The following is a 21870-nucleotide window of genomic DNA, read 5'->3' as shown; positions in this document are numbered from 1 at the left end:
GGCGGGTGACCCAGTGGCCTAATGGATAAGGCATCAGCCTCCGGAGCTGGGGATTGTGGGTTCGAGTCCCATCTGGGTCGGGCCGCGATCGTTTTTGTGCCCCGTCGCCCACCCGCGACCTTCCCGACTCTTTTACCGCCCACGGGTCCCTTCCCGTCCCGCCGGGATGCGGTCGCGGCGCTGCGGGTCCTCGTGTTCCTCAGCCCCGCTGGAAAAGCTTTTCCGTGCCCGCTGCTCGGGCGTCCTGGAAAGCCGGGAATGCTGCAAGCGTCGCTGCCGCTGCTGTGGAAGGGTGGGGATGCTCCAAACACCACTCCTCCTAATGGAGATCCTGTGCAGGTAAAGAGGCTGGAGGAACTCGTGTAAGGGTTGAGTTACAGCACCGGTTAATTCAGCAGGAAAATCCCTGGAGCTGTGGGATGCTCACGTGGCCATCCATCCAAGTGCTCACACTCCTGCTTCTCTCGGTCGCTGCAGGTACGAGCAGGACACGAGTTCAGCAGGAATGTGGGAGCTCTCCTCTCCCTCATCCTTGGTTTACATTCCCGTTCCCGTACTAGCTCTCTTGGGATACTTCTGGCCTTAAAATGGGAAAAGTAAGAAAGGAAAATAAGGATTAATAAGCACTGCAGTAGAAATGTAACTCACTGTGTTAAAATGTCGTTTATTTTGCACGTTATTTTAGTTAATTTTCTGTATATTTACCCATCGGATGCTGAGCTGGTAACAATCTTATTGAACTGCTCAGTGAAGGCAGGACAAAACAGACTGCTTAAACCAGATAACCATTCCTGCCCCAGGCACTGCTCAGGGGCAGATTTTCTGTCGGGGGTGGGTTCCCAGGAGCCTTTATGGGGTTTATAAGTTGTTTGTTGCACCTTGAGCGAGTTCACAAACTTCCACACCAGCCGGGAGCAGCTGGTGTGAGACACTGTCACAAAGGGCATGTTGTGTGGCAATAAGCTCACATAGAAATAAACCCCCTTAATTCAGTAATCCAAATCAGGGCTGGCTTGGTGTGTGAAAACTTGCAGAGTTCTTCTTGTTAGCAAACAGAGATTTCAAAATAAAGCCGTGTCGGATCAGCAGAGCTTTGGCTTGGGCTGGACAGTCACCACTGCTTTTCTGCAGTCTGGAGAGAATCACTGGAACTGGTTCCTTAAACTAAAAGAGGAGATTACCAGCTGTGTAAGTGGAGGTGGCCAGAAATCCCCAAATATGTTCCACTGCAATGCACATCCTTCACAGACGCAGCGAGGCTGTTCCAGCACCTTCCAATTCCAAGATGAATTCCCCATATCCAATAAACCCCGACCTGTTCCGTATGGTTTTCTCTACAAAGCGCCATAAGAGGCAAGACTCTCCCCCAAATACAAAATCTGCTGCTAAAACCACATCATTCCCAGCACGCAGGGGACAGCAGCAGCACAGAGCTATTCCCGATGGGAAGAGGTGCTGGAGCACATCCCTTCTGGGCAGGGGTGCTGGAGGGACGGCAGCAGCTTGGTCTTGCTCCAGGGGGTTGTCCAGTGAGTGATTCCCGTTTCCCCTAAGGCTGCCTCTCATTAGCATGAAACGGGGGAAGGGCATAAAAGATTCCAGTTCGTTTTGAGTCTGGAAAAATACTTCAAAATGACAAGCCAAGTGTTGTGGCTCCTCTGCTTTGCCATTAGATCATCCTCCGGTAAGTCTGAGCGGGGCTGGGGCAGATTTGCCTTTGGAATCAGGGGAGGCTGAAAGACATTCCTGCAAATCCTTGCCCTCCAGGCTGTAACCTTTTCAGAAAGTGATATTTAAGGGCTCAGGAAAGAAACATTTCAAACTGTTGGTGGGGTGGGAATGCAAATTGCAATATTTGATTTGTCACATTTGGAGGAACTGAGAGCACCTGGCAGGAGCAGGCAGGGAGCTGCTGCCATGAGTCCTGAGTGGCAGGTGAGGTTTGATTTGCTTCTGCATCTGGCATTTTTACATCTCTTTTAGTCCCTTTCACCTGTAAATACCAGGTTTCTGACTGACTGCAGCTCTGTGCTGCCATGTGTGCCTGCAGCAAGCTGTCCTGAACTGGTTTATTTGGGTTATAGTACATCACTGACAGAAAATAAATAAGATTTACATCTGTTCCATTGGGAATTGGTTACGGTGCAGTCATACTGCAACAGCTAGACAGGAATATGCTGGTACAGGAGGAGGAACCTCAAGGTCCTGAACAGACTGAGTAGAGAAAAATGAACTATTTCTTGTTCCACTCCGTGACTCAGAGGGCGTGATGAACTGGTAGGAGAGTGTTCTTACACACCCAAGTGTGAAACACCTGTTCAGAGTGCACAGCTCATATTGAACCATCTCCAGAACACCCTTCCCTGCTGCTCCCTTCAGCTTGGACTCCTTCCACCCCACTCTCCATGGACATTCTTTTGACTTTACGTGTGGCCAGCCTGAATATCAGGGAATCTTTCCCATGACAGCAGCTGGTGAGAGCAGAGGGGGAGAAGTGGCAAGGTCAGCAGTTGAGTCAGGCAGAGGAGATAAACCAGGACGTTGTTCATCTGGGGGTGTCAAACCTCTCTTCTCACACAGGGACTGGGATCAGCCTCCTACACACACAGAGTACCCACGGCCACCACCAGCAGCACGGCTGGGTGGGGGGGAGCTGTGTGAGAACTCTGCTGGCTCGCTCAGGGCTCAGGCACTAAAGGAACAGCAGAATGGACTGCAAGGGGAATTTCTCTCTTCCCAGCCTAATCAGAAGGTCATTGTGCTTTTTTGAGGTCCAGCTGATTGAGGTGAAGGTATAAACAAAAGCATAGGTGACTGCCCAGTTTGTGTGAAGTGTCAGAAAGTCATTTCTCACTGGATTCCCGGACACTTCCTCTCTTTCTCAAGCCTTGTCCTCTCAAATTAAGAAAAGCCTCGAAATAATTGTTTCTCAGCAGCAGTAACCTAATTACCAGTTAGAGATCCAAAAACTGTGGATAAAGATCTTTCCAGTAACGTCCAAAGCTGCTGAAAGGTCCGGATGACACTGTCAATAAGGCATCCCATGGATGGGAAAACCAAATAGTTCTGCTGTCATGGTCTTTTAAACAAGCATCCCAAATGGCAACGTGAACCTTGTTTCCTCAGATGCTCCCTGGAGACTCAGGGGTTTGAGAAAAGGGTTTGTTTTTAATTTGCAACAATAATAAAGTAAAAATGCAAACCTCCCGTTCTGCTCACACAGCTGCATTCCCTGTGCTGGGCCTGCCACGTCTGAGGAATGAGCAGCTCTACTGTATTTCATCTGTTCAGCTACTTATCAGTGATATCTTTATCAGTTATTAATATATCAATTATATATTGTTGAGGGACTTATGGACTAGAACCTCAAAGCTTCCCATTCAGAAGAAGATGGAGTAAAAAACTTAAAGTGCTGATTTCTCTCTCTCTCTTTTTGTTGTAGGATCCCTGCCCTATGCTGAGAAAGCTGGCCAGGCTCTCAGCAAAGATGCTTTTAGTTCAGCAGCTGCTGCACCTGGGCAGGTGAAGCTGCCAGCCCGTGGCACCAGCAGTGCCAGTGGGAATTCCAGGGAACGCTGGCTCCTGCCTCCCGCCCACCTGCAGCCGCCAAAGCCTCCCGAAATGCCCTCCCTGCCCTGGGACAAGAAGAAGCGCACCAAACCTGCCCTGGAGAACAGCACAGGGCTGAGGAAACACCTCTGGCAGCCCCTGGAGAGCCCATCTGAGGGGCCTTTCCCCAGCTCGCAGGACTCCAACAGGAAGCACACGGACCGGCGCCGCGCCGGCGCTGCCAACAGCGTGTCCGCCCGCGCCCCCCACGCCACGGCCCCCCAGCAGCACGGGCCATCCCCACAGGGGGCTCATCCTCTGCCAGGCTCACTGCAGCCAGCCGATCCCAACACGCTGCTCTTCAACCGCCCGGGCCAGACCACCCCCCACGAACACCCCGACCCCTTCGACAGGATCCCCAAACCCTCCTGGCTCCCCAACCGCTGGTCCCCCGGCCCAGCCCCCCGCCTGGCAGCGCTGAGGAAAGGTAAGGACAGGCTGCTCTGGGAAGGGGCACCCCGAGATCCCAAAGGCTGGGTGGCATAACTGGGATGAAACATCCCAAAAGGCCCGTTTGTGTCCCTCGGTGTGTGCTCCTGTTCCAGGTGGTGACGAGGAGAGGGAGTGCCTGACCCAGTGCAGGGGAGAGTGGGATGAAGTGGAGGCCTTTTGTGCCAGTGAATTCGGTAAGTTGAGTCCTCCCTGACCCACACAGACAGAGCACAGCCCTGCTGTTCACCTGCTGCACTTCCAAATACTGTTAAAAGACACCATAAGGATGTTAAATAATTGCCAAGTACGCTAAGAGTTCTCCTCACACCTCTTTATAAATGTACTCACGTTGTCCTTTCCCTACCTTGGGCTAGTATTGATCTTTTTTTCTGTTTCCTCTACTTTCCAATCCTGGGAGGAAAAGTGTCCTTGGGACTGGTCAATGAAACTGAAAAGACCAATTGTTTCAGATAGATTAAACATTGTAGCTGGGTTACTTACCTCCTACTACTTAGAGTGAGTTTCATTTTGGGGGCTGAAGCTTGAAATAAAAAATATAACAGTGAACCAAACAGAAGTAAAACTGTGATCCTCTCTCTGGAGAGGATTCTTCCTGAAGTTCCTTAGGATTCAGCGTGTTTAGTTACACCAGTGTGGGCACAAGGACTAAAGAAGGCAGGAAAGAGCCTGGCATTTCTGTAGGGCTGTTTAAGGACAAGCATTCTCTGACTCAAATCCTGCCTTGTGCTTACGAAGTTGTGAAACAGATACCAACTTTTTCTCACAGTATTTTAAGAGATAAGAAAAATACAACCCCAGTGGTAACAGATGTTTCCATTTGTAGAACATAAACACGTTAGGAGACATCTGTTTTCTCTAAATGGAGAAGTCAGGAAGTGCTTTCTCCAAATGCTGCCTGTTTTGGTTTTTACCACTCTCACACATTCCTGTCCAACAGGGAATGTTGCTTTAGCCCTTCTTACCCAACAGCGGCCTCGCTCTTCTCTCAGACTGAAAAGACAGGTAGGAAAGAGCCTGAGCAACAGCTGAGCCAGAGTTCCATTGCAGTGATCAGAGAGCTCTCCATTTCTTTCCATTTCCAGTGCTGAGGCAGTTCTCTCCCCAAGGCAGGTGTAGCTGGAACAGCCCCCTTTGCCTTCCCCACCCGACATTCTTGGAGTCAGCTCAGCACTTGTCAGAACCAGGCACTGGGAGCACGGCCTGAAGTGACTGTCTGAGCACACAACACAACCTCCTTGGTGCCTCTTCTTTCAAAAGCCCAAGTGTTTCATATCCAGCTCACCTTGGTACCTCAGTGGGAAGTTTCATTACCTCACCTTTGTGAGTAAGTTTTACATTTGACTATTTGACTTTGTTGGATAAATACGTCCACTTTTTATGTATTGGGATAGAAAGTGGTACAAAACCCATCCCTGTCTTCTGGAACATTCTATAAACTTCACTAAGAAACATCTCAGACCTGTAAAGCACAAGGTTAGTAAGGCAGCAGAAACTCAGGCAATGATCTCACCAAAGGTGACTTGAAGCAGCTCCCTCTGCCCCCTGAATCCAAGGATTTCTGCTGACACTTCCCTTGAGCATTTTCAGTAAGAGCCTTCACACGTACCCTGAGTTGTCACCATTATATACAGCCTGATCCTTGCTTTTTTCCCCCCTTTCTCCCTTAAAACAGCAGTGAATGGAATTGTTTATGACATGGAAAGCCTGGGGAATGGAGTCCACTGGATCACCCTCCTGGTGAACGGTGATGGATTGTACAAGATGAGCCGCCTGTACGTCGTTCCCGATGCCGCCTTCTTCCGAGTTCACATCCTACTTGTGGATACTTTGAACTGCAGTAAACCCTGCCCAGACTTCAAACTTGGTAAATAATTCCAGCTAAATCCATTCTGCTATTCCTCTGCATGCAGTGCAGTCTTAGTCTGCCCCAGTTTAATAGGCTTACCCGGGGTTGTCGGGGAAATCTGGGAAAAAAGCATTTACTCAGAGTGAAGGGCTTTCTCCATCCCAGTTTCTGGAAACTTCCAAAAGAGAAGTGGGAAGAAGTCAGGTATCAGCACAGTCCTTTCTTCACTTTATCCAGTTCCAAAACGATTGCAAGTTTCCAGGATTGCCAAAGCAATTGAAGCAGGAGCTTAAGATGGTGTCTTTGTCAGTAGTCCAGTTTTCCTTCTAAATTCACGTTTATCAACCACCAGTATTTGCCCAGTAAATCATCATTCCCATGCAAGCACCACCCCCAGGCCCCAGGGAAGCTCCCTTGTAGTTCAGGATGTTTCCAAAGGGCACAACTTCCCACCTGTCCCCACCTCCGGTGCCCACGGAGTGCAGGGAGCGGTCCCACATTCCCTGTGTCCCAGCAGCCCCGTTCTCTTGGCAGGGAGCAGGTACATCGTGATGGGGCGGATCTTCCACAAGCGCCGGGAGCTGCCGGCGGAGCTGCTGCCAGCGCTGCGCGGGCGGCTCCGCCCGGGCGACGGCTGGATCGGGAGCGGCGGCGGCGGCTTCGTCAGGAGGTTCAACAGGAAAAGGGATCACAGGGTGCAGGCGGCGCGTTCCAAGTGTCCCTAAGGGCCGGTGGCCCCGTCCAGGACACGGGGAGCAGCGGGATCCACGCCTGGCCAGGGCAGCCATCGGACACTGCTTGTGCTTCAGCAAACACGGAATGCCTCGGCCAGGCCACTCCGGTGGGGCAGGGAATGTTAACTTGCTCCAGCTTTTTCAGAGCCACAGGTTAGTGTAGCCTCCCCTGCTGCAGTGCACCCCCAATAATCAGTAGTAAATGCACAGCTCTGGAGGCTTCATCCTCAGTACTCGGCAACTGCACTTTAGAACCTCTGCCCCTGAACACGGTAGGTCTGTACACAGCTTTGTCTACACGGGATGTCACACAGTTCTGCCTGAAGTCTTCCATGCATTTGATTCAAGAGAAACCAACACCACTAAGTAGCACTTGTATTGGTTTTGGTCTCCTCCAACACCTCTTTTGTGCTGCTTCTAAAATGGCCACACAAAGCACACAGAATGCAGTGTCACTGTTTGAGTAGATGAACACGCTGACTGAAAGCACACCAAGAACTGCACAGCACAAATGCCCCGTTTGGCTCATGAGTAACGGCCCAAGTTCACTCCCAGGGATGCAGAACGAGCACGGCCTGCACGGTTTGTGTGCCTGGGTGCACGGGCAGATCCTCCTGGATGCCACCCCCCTTCAGAAATATCACCCAGCTCGCACTTGCACATCAGTAAAGTTACTTTTAAAGTCACGGATACAACCTCTTAGTACCTTTAACGTGGTGGGAGGGAAGAACCTGTGAAAGGGTTGCAGAGGGAATCAAATGTTTGCTGTTCCCAGTCAGTGTTTGCAGATCTTAAGTCTGTAAAAGAAACTAATAAAATGTTCATGAGGTTCTGGTTTCACTGTCTGCTGGGTTCTGGAACACCCAAAAAGCTCGTTATAATATCAAACAAAGGCATCTCCTGGTTTGATAAGTTGGGGATTTGACAATACATATTTATATTACGAAATGGAAAAATAGTTAAAAAAAATACATCTACAGTGGTATGACATGAGCTGCAACAGGAAGCAGTGGTTTCTATAAGCATTTTCTGTCTTGAAACAAAGGCAGTTCTGGCACATTCTACCTGTCACACACCTCTGCAGCTTCATTTAGTGTCACTGAATGGGGATGGGTGACAGGTCACTGCATCGAGCATGTCTTGACACCCAGCCAAGTACCAAGAGCAAACATCACATCTTGGGACCCAAAGGCTGAGAAATTTACTCACAGTGTGGGTCTAACTAAAAAATACATTGTCTCCCTTCTGCTCTGTGGAAGGCTTTGCATGGAGCACAGCATGGATAGATGGAATTTTCCTGAGACTCTGAGGGGGCTCTGATTTGGCAGCAGGAGTGTTCTGGCAGTGAATCCGAGCCCTGGAGCGGCTGGGAGGGACAGGAGGAGGAAGGGTTACATGAGCATCTCCAGTTTCTCTGTTTCTATTTCCAGCCAAGTCCAGGGACAAACCAGCAACTCCTCCAGGCACCCCCTGCCCAGAGCAGCATCCAAGCCCTGTTCCCACTATTGTAACCTAACCCAGGGAAGTGTGGGTACAAACCCAACCTGGATCTCACTTCGATTGTCCCTGGGAAGGGATAAGCACAGGACACCAGTTCAGTGCCAATAACTGACACAAACACTCTTGGATAGAGCTGCTGCTCTGGGAGCCCGAAGAACAATTTATCCTGTGCTCTCTTTTTTCATCCTCTTACCTTTCCCTTCCTCCTTGGAAGGGCCCTCCTTAAAATGTTCCCAACTGAGCAAGAAGCCACTGCAGTTCCCAGCCCAGCTGAGACAGAGCTGGAGCAGCACTGCTGTTACCAGGCTCATCACATACTAAAGGTGCACACTCAATAAAAAAGATTTCTTAGATCACGAGTCTTTCACTCGCTATTCCAAAACCCTCACAGCAATAACCACCCTGAGAAGACAGAGCTCAAGTCCAGCAGCTGCCACAGTAATTTTGGTACCTTACAGTTGATAGTTTTCTCCTCAGTAGGATCAACAGGAAAACTCTGCAGGCAACACACAGAAATCCAGGTGTGCAGGAATATTGTTGTGGTCTTGTCTTTCCGGGGTTTTCTCGAGGCTTTTGGCTGAGCTCAGCTTTTCACTCTGCTTTAAACCTCCATTAAACTTCTGCATGAACTAAACCAGGAGAGAGGGTAATTGCTTCAAATTTGAGGAGACAGAAAGGAAAAGCAGGCTGGTACAGCTCACATTACCACAGTGTTACAACACAGGCCATTTCAAAACAACTGTTGCAATCATTTATAAAATACAGAGAGCAGGAAGACTGAGCAGAGATCACAAACCTTATGGACTTTATGCTTTAAGGCAGGTGGGAATTAATCACAAGTGATTTATTTTCAATAACACCATTTAACTGTAAAAGATCACCACTAATAAACTGAGAGAAGCACCTTGACCTACTCCATGGCAAGTGAACACACTGAAACAGGATCACAATGGTTTGGGTTGGACAATTCATCAGCAGGATTGAATATGATCTGGCAAAGCCAGGACCTATATCCATTAACATCATCAAATGTTTCATTAGAAACACCACCAAATCCATGTCAAACACATTACTTTATTTGTCTAGGATGATGTGTCCTATAAGGTACAAAAAAAGTACTGTCCAGTTTGCCACAATTTGTTAAAAACAGCAATCTATTGCCTACAGGTAGGAAAGGTTTAAACCATCTCATATGGATTTAAAAATGAATAAATAGTCCAGAAGTACTGAGGAGTTTGGATGAGATGCAGGATATTCCCAGTGCTGAGAAAGGGGACGTTTTTCCTTCGTTGCATTAAAACACAATGCTTACAATATGCAGCATTATTGTTAAAAAACTTCAAAGGACGACATAACCTAAATGCAACTACTCTTCTTTGACTTTCAGAAGCATAAATGGATTCTTGTCTCCACACTGAACAATTAGTAATTTTCACATAGAGTAGGTTAAATGACAACATTTGTATGTACAAAAAAACACGCGGGTTTTTTAGTAGATAAAATCCCCCCAGAAGAACCTGAACACCTGAGCTGAAGTGTAAGAAAGGGTGGTCATAGCAACACCTTTGTAAGAAAAAAAATAACAGACGAGGTTCTTGCATAGCAAGGTGTGAGGTGAAACCCAAAAGGAGCTTATCCATGAATCAGGTGAATCCCAGCCCGCCGTGGAACAGCAGCTGGCTGTGAATCAGTGCAAAGGCTGGGCAGGTGGGGGAGGAGCTGCAGAGAAACCAGGGCTGGGAACTACAGACACAGGTACCACGAGCAAGTCTCACTTGCAGGGTGGGGAGATGGGCAAGCAAACCTCCTCATCTGCAATTTGCATCTTCTTGGACTGCAGTTCATCCCCCAGGAAACGCGGGGGCAGCCTCGCAGGGATCCAGTTACACGTGGCACTCCACATGCCCAGAGCACTTGGCAAAGCCCCCTGAGGGCAGCAGTGGGCAGGGACACTCCACAAGATACTTCCTTACCCAGTTCCACCTGTTACAGTCATTCTGGCACCTCTGCAGCCCTGTTAGAATGGGATAACAGGATAACAGGTGCTTGGGAACCAACCGTGGTATCCACAGCCTTGGGAGCAGCGGGATCCGACCTCCCTGGCCATTCCCACCCCTAATTCCCTGCAATACCTGCACTCCTGCACAGAGCCCACGTGTCAGCGCACACTCAAACAACACCTCCATCTGTGGGGAGAACAATGATCTCCATTTATTTTGTTTCATATACATCCATATTTTGAATTTTAATACAAAAGAAAAAAAAAATTAGAATCTGACAAATGTTTACAAACAAGATACCTTCAAATAGATTTTACTCAGTTCAGTCTGGTGCAGAGTAAATGACAAATTGTACTGTTATATTCAAGGCAACAGAGTCTGTAGTCCATGACCACTCAGCCCAACTTCTATGCAAGCTTGTTTTTTATCTACCATGAATGATAAACTCCTTGTTGATTCCCAGTCCTGTGTGTGTGCACATGTGTACATAGCAGCTCCTTTCATAGAAAGAAAAGACATCTAGAGGTCTTCTTGTACTTTTACCTACAGGAATCATGTTAAGATACAGAATGGATTACATGGAACCGGGGCTGGATCTTATAAGAAAAAATAATTAGCTGACAAATGAGGGCAGCAATAAAAAAGCGTCTTTTTTGCAACAATAAATAAATACAGTCAAAGTTTTCTGTGTGGACTTTAAACCAGCTTCTTCACTGAAGAACAGACGTGGCATTTCCATGGAGTTAAACGTGACCCCATTTACTGTATCTTTTTTTTCTTGCTCTCTTTCTCTCTCTCCTTCACCAAAAACAAAGTTTTCCTGCTTCTGCCACAATAGTACAACAATTTGATCTTGACAAGAAAGTGGTGCTGCTGATTTCTTTCTTTTTTTTTTTTTTTTAATTATTATTTCTTTGTCCTTTGGACAAAAATAAGCCAAGAATATAATTTGACTGTTGTGACCAATAAAAACGCAGTTTACATCGAGTCTTGTCAGGACAACCTGACTAAAAACATCTGGCTCCTTTCATTAAAAATTGTCAGACAACCAGATCCTTGCTCGTGTGTTTGGTTGAACTCTAAGAAGCTGTAGACTGCAGTTTGTTGTTATGGGACCTGCAGAATACACAAGAAAGTGAAGAATTAAGCACCCTTCAGTTTGGAGAACACAAAGTGTTGCCAAAGGGTAAAGCACAAATAATAAAGGAATTACCACCACGTTGCTTCCGTTTAAGTTTTTTCCCCTTCAGGAAAAAAAAAAATAAAATAAAAAGAACACTTAAAATAATTCTCTCTGAATTTTAAGCACGTTTTCTCCTATAGAAACAAATATTTCAGTACTTGGAAAATGCAGTGTGTCTCTGGAATATTCCAAAGCGCCTGCAATCGGTTTTACTCACATATTTACATAATAGTAGTCCATCAAAAGGAAAGCAAAAAGACATTTTTAGTTGTGAATATTTATAATAAGATCTACTCTGCTTAAATTCATTCAAGAAATCTTTGGATTAACTTAATAGGAAAAAACCGAACAGGCATGTTAAAAATCACATTTTTGCTAAGCAGAGTTCAGCAAAACTCCTCTTTGACATTCACAGTTTTATTCGTGACTTATCATAATAAAACAATAAAATACAAGGTTTCCAAGATGAATTTTTCCTTTTTCTCCATACAGCATTTGAGGAACGGGACAGTTTGTGTTAACACAGTTACTTTCACCAGCAGGACTGCTGGCAACAAAAACAACAGTTACTGTTTGGACAAGCGAGCTGGATTTTTAGGGCAGTTTAATGTCAATGAATTGTACAAGAAAAGAAAGTGAACCCCAACATCCAGTTCTGATTCCAGTTAAAAAGTTCAGACTAAAGATATCACAATCTGCAAGAAAAGAAAGAACATGGATGGTATAAATGAAAAACAATAACAAACAAGGTGCAGCAAATGAAATCAGTGTGCTGGGTACCAGCTATGACAGAGACAGAAACATGGGCTGAGAAGTGCCTGACAAAAAGCACTAATACAGGATTAAAGTGGAAAGAAAAATGCTGCTGTCCTACTGGGTAGGACAGGCAAGCAAGAAAAACGTGGGGTGCAGCTGCCCTGTTTTTTTTAGGAATTTCTGCATGAGGGAAACACTACATTGGCCCTTCTGCAGACAAAGAAAAGTTTAATTTTAAAAGGTAAATTTTGAATTATGTTCATTTTTCCATCTCCTGCTTTAAACCGGATTTATTCCCTCTGTTTCCAAGGTGGTTGTAAAAAGATGAGAGAAGGAGTAAACCAGAAGGATTTTAATTTCTTCCAGCAGGATTGTCTCCTATCAGCATGAGAAGTATTTGCTGCAGAGTAGAACATCATCAGAACCCAGACACAGCATCTGTCCTGATCAGAAATCATTAAGTTTTCTGCAGGAACGAGTTAAAAGTGTCATTCAAATTTTGTACATTTCTGATACTGCCCAAATTTCTGTGGGACGACTCCTTTGGAACAAACACCTCCACAAACACCATATTTAAACCTTAATTTTGACCAAAAAAAAAAAAAAAGACAGCTGGCTATTATAGAACAAATTGATTCCACTTTCAAAGCAAGCTGTCCAGGAAAGTGCAGGGGGCAGCAAATCCCGGCACGAACGTGAGCTCAGAAAGGAGATTTTAGGGGAGAACACCCCAAAACTTACCTGCTTGCCTTAAATCCTTTTAGTTTCTGTACAAAGAAAGACTCGAGAACTTCTGCACACTGGTAAAAAGGGGAGTCACTGGGATTGTAGTAACGGCAGTTATCAAAAATTTTGGTCATGTCTGCCACAAACTCCGTGACCTTTTTGTAGTAGCGTTTCAGGATCCGTTCTTCCATGGTGGCCAGGTCTTGAAAGAAACCAAAAGATGATTTAAATGAGACATTTCCATCCTAAACACAAGTCCACGCTGTCAGGGCTGGGGGAAACAAAGCCCTGTTTGCAAAGCCTCAACTGCAAGAATCAGGATGGCCTTGGACAACTTGGGTCTCTTGCAGGAAACTCCCTGATTTTTTCTGAAGAAATTAAGTGGGGAGGGAGGAGAAAAAGGTCAGACAATGTGGATTCAGTTTCTGGTACTGTACCTTCTGATTATATTTTGAATTCCTGACTTGCTTTGAATGAACCATCAATTCTCAGGGGCACGTGCACGTTACACATGGCAGGGAGGAAAGATTTCAAGTGCAGGGCCATGGAAAATGCCAGAGCTCCCATCCTGCCTGACCAGACACTTTAAAGAGGCAGGAATGGTGAAGTGAGCAGTAATTGTCCTATTCTAATGCAAACAGCCATTAAAAGAGGGAGAGGAATGAGAACTGCCATAAATATAAGTGTGTAAATGTCTAGTGGCACTTTTAGACAGAAAAACAACTTATCCACCCTTGGAAAAAGCCTTTGAAGTGCTTGTTTTTAAATACCAGTAATGCCAGAAAGTGTGAAAACAACTGCATTACCTGGGCCTGGATTACCTTTTGTACTTACAAGTGTCTTTTCCTCCTAGTTATGCCAGAAAGGGCTAAATGCACTTTTTACTCCACTCAATCATCATGTGCTTACTGATATTGTTCTTTGAGCTTTCCTTATAAACTTTAACCCATCAGTTATGAAACGTGTTAAGCATTTTCATAACAGCCCAATCCAAAACTCTGGAGCAGAGAAGGACACAATTTCTAAACAGAAATATTATTCAAGTGCTTATCCAGCTTATTCCCAACTACCTGCTAAGCTCTAAGGAGATCAGAGCAAAGCACTTGTAAAGCTGCAGCATCTCCCTCTCCTCTCTCCCCACATGCACAACATCTGCATCCATTTTGTTCCTCCAGACAAATTACATGGAATACAAAATCTAGAGCTCTATCAAGTCAGATGAAGAGGATTTTAAACTCCATCTTAAGCTGCATGCCACACTTCCCTGTGTTAGCACCACCTTCTCCTCAGCCTCTGGAGTAACATCCCAGACTTTGTGGGAGCTGATGCACAAAGACATAAAAAAAAACAACTAAAAGAAAACATAACACAATTGTCCTCTTTAAATACAGCAACTCAAACCCAAGAATTCTATTCTATTGCTGCACTGACTTCCACGTTTCATCTGTTAGACTCACAGCACTCAGGGTGAAGGAGTCAGCCAGGTTTAGACAAATTAACCCCCAAGAACCTCTAAATATATCACTGAGAAACCACATTGTTTCACCTGCCTCACTGCAAAAACTGGGTATTTCCCAACACATGGCCAGAACTGGGCAGCAGGGAATTAATCTGATATCCAAAAGCCTGAATCCCCTCACTCAGGCTCTCCTCACCACCACTTACCCATCGGTTCTTTAATGACACCATAATAATCTGGTGCATCATTGGGATCCACTGGTTCTAGGAAGGGCCATGCCATCTTGTGAGCCTGGCAGGGAAACAGAAGAGAATTGAAAATAAAATTCAATCAGCACTATTAACAGCGACATATTTTCATCATCCTTTTATCTGTTGGGGTCTAGAGCTGAATTTAAGGCAGAAGTGCAGCATCATATGAAAAAGTGACCAGTTCTCTCTGATGTTTTAAATGTCAATGACCGAGTAGTTGGGCTTCAAAACAGGAAACAATGTGAAATTCAGACATAACAGGATATTGTGCTGAACGGGCTGCATGGAAAAGTATGGAATGAATTTACTGGGAGTGCTTTCAAGTACTCACAAAATTAATTTGTTTCCATAGAATGTATGCAAAATATAGGACAACAAAAGTATTACTTAAAGGATTTCTTGTTACCATAATTTTAAGAATTGTAAGAATTCTTAAAAATTCTTTACAGTTGTAGCAGAAAAAGCCTATTTGGGAGGGACAGACAAACCAGAAATGTACTGTATCAGATAGTGATGTTATTCTTATTATCAGGATTATCATTGACATGCTGATAACGACCCCCTGGGAGAACACTGATGAAATCTGGTAACTCTGAATCAGAGCCCAGAAATGCAGAAGAGAGAGCACAGGAAGGTGATGTGAGAACAGAGCAATGAAGAAGAGAAGGCTGCACCTTGCACAGCCTGTGCCCCTGGGCTGCCACTCTGCCCTCTGGGATTCCAAACCTGCTTCCTCTCAGAGCCTTTCAGCGAAGACACTGCTTGGTTTCACCGACTCAGAAGCACTGACACAGCAATTACTGTAAACATTCTTCAGCACAGTCATGTCAAGCCCGTTTGCAGCTGACACAGTGGCATTTCTCACCAAAAAGCAAAGCTTTGCTTACTCCCTCTTCAGGAAGAGTTCCCACAGAGGAGTCCAACCCTGCTGCCACCCTTCTCCTCACCTGCAAGGAGCGCAGGACCCTCCTTAACCCTTCATAGTCCTTGTCAGTGAGGGGGCTGAGCACAGTCATGGCATCCTCTGTGGACTGGCACTGCGGGCACACGTACTCGTCGATGAGATCGGCCTCGCTCTGCAAAATGCCAACGCAGCGCCCGTGATACCAGTTCTGACACCGGTCACAGCCAATGTAGAATCTGCAAGAGCCAAAGCAAGCGTCAGTGCCTTCACCTCCCCAGTGCCCACTTCACATCTAACACAGAAACCTGCAACCCCCAGGCAGATACTTGGCACGATTCGGTACAACAGTGATACTGGAGAGTGACAAATTCTAAGGACGCTATTCCGGCCGCTTTTGTGTTTACAAACAGGCTCAGTGACAGACCATTGCAAAACAGGCTCCTGGGTTTTGTAACAGGCACTTTCGAGCAATTGAGATTGCCAAAATCATCCTTCTGCTTTAGAGATGAAAGGAACAGTGGGAAGCCAGAAGTCTCACCCAGCCAGTATCCAAAACAATTCAAGATGCATTTTGCACAAACTGGACTAAAACTAGGGCTTGGTTCACTCCACACAAGCATTTTTCATATGGGAGCTTCAGTCTTGGAATTGAATACAGGAGGGGTATTCTATGACACAAAGCCTTACAGTAAATAAATAAATATATATATATATCATATACCAACCACACATCCCCATACTAAAATTATGTTTTCTAGCCAGATCAAAGCACAAAAAAAAAAAAAAAAATATCCACTCAACACAGCATTTGTCTTTTAATCTAACCAACCCTCGTTAAAACAGAACAAAAGGTAAAATAAATCCCAATTTAAATTCACGGTGTTTTGGCATAAAAACTACAACACATTTCGACCACCCTGAAAACTCCACTTTTCCTAAACATTTACACAACAGAAACATTTGGGGGACCGGGGAAGGGGGTGGGGGGTTAGGGAGGGGAAGACAATTACCAGAAAGCAATTTTGTATTACGAACGAATACAATATATGCAGAATAACTGTTTGTTTTGTTTTTTGGGTTTTTTTAATGCTTGGCAAGGAACAGGAAAGCACAGTCAGAGCAGTTTTGCTACCTAAACATGGAATAAGAGGTTCTGATCCGAACTCACTGCGACTCATCATAAGGTGTTCTGCAGATACAGTACAACTCCTCACTGCTGCCCTCTTGTGCCCGTTTACACTCATTACAGATGTACACATCCATTTTCTTAGCCTCCTTTTCTGTGATTCCAACACATTCTCCATGATACCAGTTAGTACAAAGATCACAGCCAATATAGAACCTAAAAGTGTTCACAATGAAAATGACAATGTAATTGTCATTTCAAATGGCATGGCACTTTTTTTTTTTTTTTTTTTCCCCCTGCATTTCTCTCTGCTGGCCTGTTTTCTGCTCCCTGCCCTTCCAAACTATCTCACGCTGCAGCTAGACTGGCAGTAAGGTCACTGGGGTCAATTTGAAATTAAAATGCACATGTAGTAATATGTACATGTTAATCTGTAACCAGAGCGGGCTGAAAACCTCCTGTCTTCAGTGTGGAAAAACTCTCAAAGGCACAAAAAGACAAGGCCAAAGGAAAAGGTTTACATTTTCAAAATTGCAGCTCCAAAGCCACTGGAACGTTCTCTTTAAGGTTTGAAAATGTAGGTCTCAGTTAATTTAAAAAACAAAAGCGAAGCGCAAACACCAGCTAGGAGTTACAAGTACACTACAAGAACATGCAACCAGCCGTGTGGAGGCACTACTGGTACAACACGACACGACAGAAAATGGGCTCAGGGCATGGTTGGCAATTTTAAATCTTGTTTTTTGGGTTTTTTTTTTGATGGGAGGGGCACTGAAAAACTGATAATAAACTACTTAAAACTGCGACAGAGTGGAATGTGGAGCGTTCTGGAGTGAATCTCCTCTCAGACACAGCTGTGTGACAGAACCACGTATGGCATGACACGAAGTGAAGGCAACCAGGGACAGAACCATGGGGATGGCACCTTGCACAGAATGATGTGACAAAACTGTAAAATATTATGCCAGGATGTTTGGAACTCGGGTATGGACACCTCAGGACACACCTGTGACCGGTGACAACCAGATGGGGACGGTGCACATCCATCCTCTCTGCCTAAGCAAAAGCAAGCGGACTGGGAACCTCCATCCTCCTGGATTTTTGGAGAACACAACCCCCTGTCACGTGCTGCCATGGGAATTCCTGCCATCCTGTCAGTCTGCAACACCCCTGGGACACCACAGCAGCCCCAGGGCAGTGCCTACCCCACGTTCCACTAAACAATCCCTAATTCCCTGGGCCTCTGCACACCCCCTGGACACCCAGATCCTGCCTTTGCTCCTCTATTCTGCAGTCAGGAAAACCCTCAAATCGGTATCACACAACCCAACCTGCACAAAGAACGGACAGACAGAGCTTCTGACAACTCCCAACAACTCAGCCCGTGTTCCCTTGCCAGGAGGGGCTGTGGCTGCTCCTGCTGATGGGGAAGCACATTTACATCCAGCTGTGGATGCCAAACCTCGCACTGGAACGTGGAACAGGGGTCACATCACGCTTCGACAAAACAGGAATCTTAGAAAGATATCCTTACTGACCAACCTCAAAACCAATATCAGCACACCCCTACAGCCCTGGGGTATCACAAAGGAGAGCTAAACATGAGAAACCTGCAGTAAAATACACGGCAGAATTTACTACATCCCCAAAAAATGCACAGGGTATTCATAAAATACCACAAATTCGCTTTTCAGGTATCTTTTCTGAAGTAGAAAAGAGACACCAGCACAAAGAGGAAGCTCTGATGCCTACGTATATATGAAAATAAAAAGATGTTTCCCAGAAAATTGTTTTAAAACTTGACTAATTCCTTTCCAAGTAGGGAAAGGATTAAGGAGTTCAACAGTACAGTCTATCATTTGTAAGAACATCACATTTAAAACTCACAAAAACAGAGCTGACTCATATTGCTGAGGACAGTACTGAGTGATTAACCTTTCATTTTCTTCAAGTTTTATTCAGTGCACTGAAGCACCTGATTTTAGGCTATCAAAATTCAGTCTGTTCACCACAGAGTTAGTCTGACAATCAACTCCCTTTGCTCACAGAATTTGTTCCTCTCATTTTGTGCCAGTTGCATCCCTCACTAACTGGAGGCAGTAACACATCTCTGTTCAGGATCACACCATCAACAGGGTCCCCTAAAAGCACTGGATGACAAAGCCTGACACAGACACAACATTCCCTAAGTGATATTCCTTAGAAATCACTGTGGATTCCCAGCCAGGGCATCGCTCTGCCCTTCCTGCAGCACTGGCAGCACAGAGAGCAGCCCCATTCCCCATGCTCAGGTACTGGTGGAATGGGCAACAACCAAAGACCTCAACTTCATCTAAAAAAATAATTAAAATCCAAAAAAGGCTAGGAGGAACCTCAAGAGATCCCCTAGTCCTGGCCCTACACCTGGAAGGAAGAAGAACTTCTGGAGTGAAAGCACCACTCCAGCTCTGTGGTTCCTCTCTGGTGTCAGCATTTGATCCACCACCAAATGGCATCAATTCATCCTTTTGAGTGTGAATCTGCTCACTTGCTGAGCAGATAAACACTCACTTGGAATTGCTCTGAAGTCAGATTTATTTTACATACATCTCTACACAGCTCTCAGATGTCAACCAGTACTAACTGCTGCTGTTAAGCAGGAATCTGTAACATTGTTCCCTGGAATCCACTGGATCTCCCACTCCACCACTTACAACGTTTCTTCACAAGCTCTGTAGGTAGGACAAACATTCGTCCTCATTCACAATCAGAACCAAACTACAGAGAACTGCAGTTTTCCCTTTGCCAAATGCTTAAACAAACGTTCATTTTTATTTTTATCAACCCTGGGATGCAAATTCTAACACATGGAACCCATTTCTACCCGAAACATTGTCCAAAGTGAACTGCAGTGCAGTGGTTCAGAGCCCCCCGTACTGGCTACTGACTCACAAAAACCAGAATTCATTGACTGGAAGACGGTACCAAAGCTACTTATCCACAAGAAACTGCCCAAACCAAGTTGTCACTTGCTTCTGAGGCAGAGGCAAAACAGCAAAAGAAAGAGAAACAGAGCGGAGGGAAAAAAGAAAAGAGTATGTGCATGTGGGACAGGAAGGTCACACGATGGAGACATGCAAACAGGGAACCGTAAACCACGAACAGTAACGGCAGAAATCAGGTATGTTAATAGTTGTAACTGCTAGTGGAAAATAGAGACTTCATTCTCTACACTTCGGTGATCCCTGCAACAACCTGCCACTATCTGCAGCTCTAGCACTGCCTGGCACTACCACTGACCCTGAGCCTACGCTAAGAACATGCAGGAGGGGGCTGTGGCCCCACCACTCACTTGGACTCGTCGTAAGGCGTTTTACAGATGCAGTAAAGCTTTGTGTCCTTCTTCGTTTCCTTTGAGGTAGTAGAGATCATTTTCTTCTTCTTGGACTTGGAAGCCGAGGAGTCCTTCTCCTCCTCTCGTTTCCTCTTCTGGGAGGACACTGGCACTGGGACAGTGGTGGAGGAGCAGGAGGTGACGCTGGCTGCCTGCTGTGCTGGTGGCACTGGTGGCACTGGCGGTGGTGGTGGCGGGGCAGCGGCAGCGGCCGCGGCGGCTGCGGCTGCTGCTGCAGCAGCTGCTGCCTGGGCCTTTTCCTTTTCCTTCTTAATTTTAGTCAAGTCTCTCTTTAGCTCCTCCTGAAGTGTATTAAATGAATAAATAGAGAGGGAGGCACTTCATATGATTATTTCAAGACAGTATTACAGTCTAGGCAAAAATCCCCACACTTAGCAAAAAGAAAACAATCAAGTCCATTGAAACACGCATTTTTTTCATGTTCTTAAAGTAGAAATTCACACAACATTTAGGGATGATACTCTTGGGCTGCTCTGGCCCACTGGCTGTAAAAACAAGGTGACTTCAGCCCACAGGAAAACCAAGAGGCATCCAAAGGACATCCAGTAACTCGGCAGAGGATCCACAACCAGAGCTTCTTCCTGCAAGGATCCTTAAAAATCTCACCGAGCAAACAAAGATCACCACACAAATGTTCTCCCCAGCTTCAAACCAGATTAGTCTTTGAGGCTCTGCCCTTACCTGCACTTCAATCTGCAGATCTTTGTCGAGCAGTGCTCTTTTTTTCAGTATCTCAGCCTTCAGCTGCTCTTTGTGCTTGAAGAGCAGCGCTGAGAGCTTGGTGGCGTTCTGTTTGCTGCGCTTCTGCTCCACGCTCTCCTCTCGCTTCCGCTTCTTGGCCGCCTGCTTTTCCTCCTTGTCTATCTTATCCAGGATGTATTTCATCACTTGGTTGCACACAATCATCCTGGGGAGGGAAGGAAGAAAAGGGACATGGTGCTGAGCTGCCTGTTTACTCCCAGCTGAGAGAGCAGAATGAGGGCTCCGGTGAATTTATTGTATTTCTGAAGATGCACAAGGTAAATTCAGTAACACACACACTGCTCCCACTCTGCTCATTTACTGCAACACTACTGGGAGACATCAAGACCCTTGTTAGGCTCCAGAGAGCCATAACTGATCTGAGTACTTCCAAAACTCCCAGCAAAGCTTTGGCTTTAATATGATTAAAGACATTTTCACTCAACCCAGTTTCCACAGCCTTGTTTGAAAGAGCTGGATGTTTATTCTGATTGAGGATGGAAAGTGAGTTGGAAGCCTGTAACTCCTAAAGCAGCCATTTCCTCACGCCAGTGACCACCAAATACCACTAAGATTTTCTGTTTTGGCACAAGGACTGACAAGTAGCTTTCACTGTATAAAATTCACCATAAAACAGTTCCCACTTTCTTCACTAATGGTTCAGGAATAATTTTTCATCTGCTAAATGAAACCCTAAATCTATTTTCCTGCTCACTTGTTCTGCAATTTTTAATTCTTTCTGGAGAAGAACAAATCAGTGAGATGGAAAGACAGCTGCACCATGAACCAGGCTACTTAGAACCCTTTTCTCCCCCTTTTTTCTTAAATTGGGCTTTTGTCAGTCGAAATACCAATGTGGCTGTCTGACACCACTAAATGAGAATATCCAATTCACTTTATTCCTTAGGCAATTGTCCACACTAAATAAGCAGCACCCAGTGATAGTGTTGTAATCAACTGAGCTTGTGATTTGAGGATCAAAACCTTATAAAACACACTATTCTTTTTCTTAGTATGTGACACACACACTTGTGATTATCTAATTGAAGCAACTGCAGGAGTGAAAAGGAGTCCCAAGACAAATGACACACACACTTCAGATTTCTGGTTAGCAGCTTCCAGCACAAAATCTCCCAGTTTGTCAAACTGTCTCCCAACTCTTCAGCTCCTTCTGTAGAGTGGGATGTG

General features: G+C 45.6%; 2 protein-coding genes and 1 non-coding gene across 14 annotated transcripts in view; 2 read left to right on the top strand and 1 right to left on the bottom strand.

Annotated features, from left to right (window-relative positions):
- The first annotated feature begins 7 nt into the window (after nucleotides 1-7).
- On the top strand, nucleotides 8-80 carry TRNAR-CCG (transfer RNA arginine (anticodon CCG)). The gene has a single exon. It is a non-coding gene; the product is annotated as a tRNA-Arg (tRNA).
- A 1374-nt stretch (nucleotides 81-1454) lies between these two features.
- Nucleotides 1455-7479, top strand: CUNH17orf58 (chromosome unknown C17orf58 homolog). The gene is made up of 5 exons (XM_050319000.1): nucleotides 1455-1684; nucleotides 3443-4036; nucleotides 4155-4235; nucleotides 5735-5926; nucleotides 6443-7479. The coding sequence occupies exons 1-5, from the start codon at nucleotides 1633-1635 to the stop codon at nucleotides 6631-6633; spliced, it is 1110 nt and encodes a 369-aa protein (XP_050174957.1). The 5' UTR covers nucleotides 1455-1632; the 3' UTR covers nucleotides 6634-7479.
- A 2850-nt stretch (nucleotides 7480-10329) lies between these two features.
- Nucleotides 10330-21870, bottom strand: part of BPTF (bromodomain PHD finger transcription factor) — a 48994-nt gene continuing 37453 nt past the window's right edge. For 9 of the 12 annotated variants that reach the window (XM_050318970.1, XM_050318971.1, XM_050318973.1 and 6 more), the window contains 7 exons: nucleotides 20623-20848; nucleotides 19879-20222; nucleotides 16590-16763; nucleotides 15465-15657; nucleotides 14473-14557; nucleotides 12823-13009; nucleotides 10330-11258 (listed from right to left, as the gene is read on the bottom strand). In XM_050318970.1, coding sequence (XP_050174927.1) covers nucleotides 11222-11258; nucleotides 12823-13009; nucleotides 14473-14557; nucleotides 15465-15657; nucleotides 16590-16763; nucleotides 19879-20222; nucleotides 20623-20848 — 1246 coding nt within the window. In that variant the 3' untranslated portion in view covers nucleotides 10330-11221. The other 3 variants (XM_050318972.1, XM_050318978.1, XM_050318980.1) reach the window with 3 other exon arrangements.

The sequence above is a fragment of the Myiozetetes cayanensis genome, unplaced genomic scaffold, assembly GCF_022539395.1.
Source record: "Myiozetetes cayanensis isolate MyiCay16 unplaced genomic scaffold, myiCay2020 scf22, whole genome shotgun sequence".
Classification (NCBI taxonomy): Eukaryota; Metazoa; Chordata; class Aves; order Passeriformes; family Tyrannidae; genus Myiozetetes; species Myiozetetes cayanensis.
This window is presented reverse-complemented; position numbering and strand designations above follow the sequence as displayed.

Excerpts from the sequence above, each read along its gene's own strand:
- CUNH17orf58 (XM_050319000.1), top strand. The coding sequence starts at position 1,633 with ATGACAAGCCAAGTGTTGTGGCTCCTCTGCTTTGCCATTAGATCATCC. Across the intron at positions 1,685-3,442 it reads TGCCATTAGATCATCCTCCG|GATCCCTGCCCTATGCTGAG; the intron begins GTAAGTCTGAGC and ends TTTTTGTTGTAG. Across the intron at positions 4,236-5,734 it reads CTTTTGTGCCAGTGAATTCG|CAGTGAATGGAATTGTTTAT; the intron begins GTAAGTTGAGTC and ends CCCTTAAAACAG.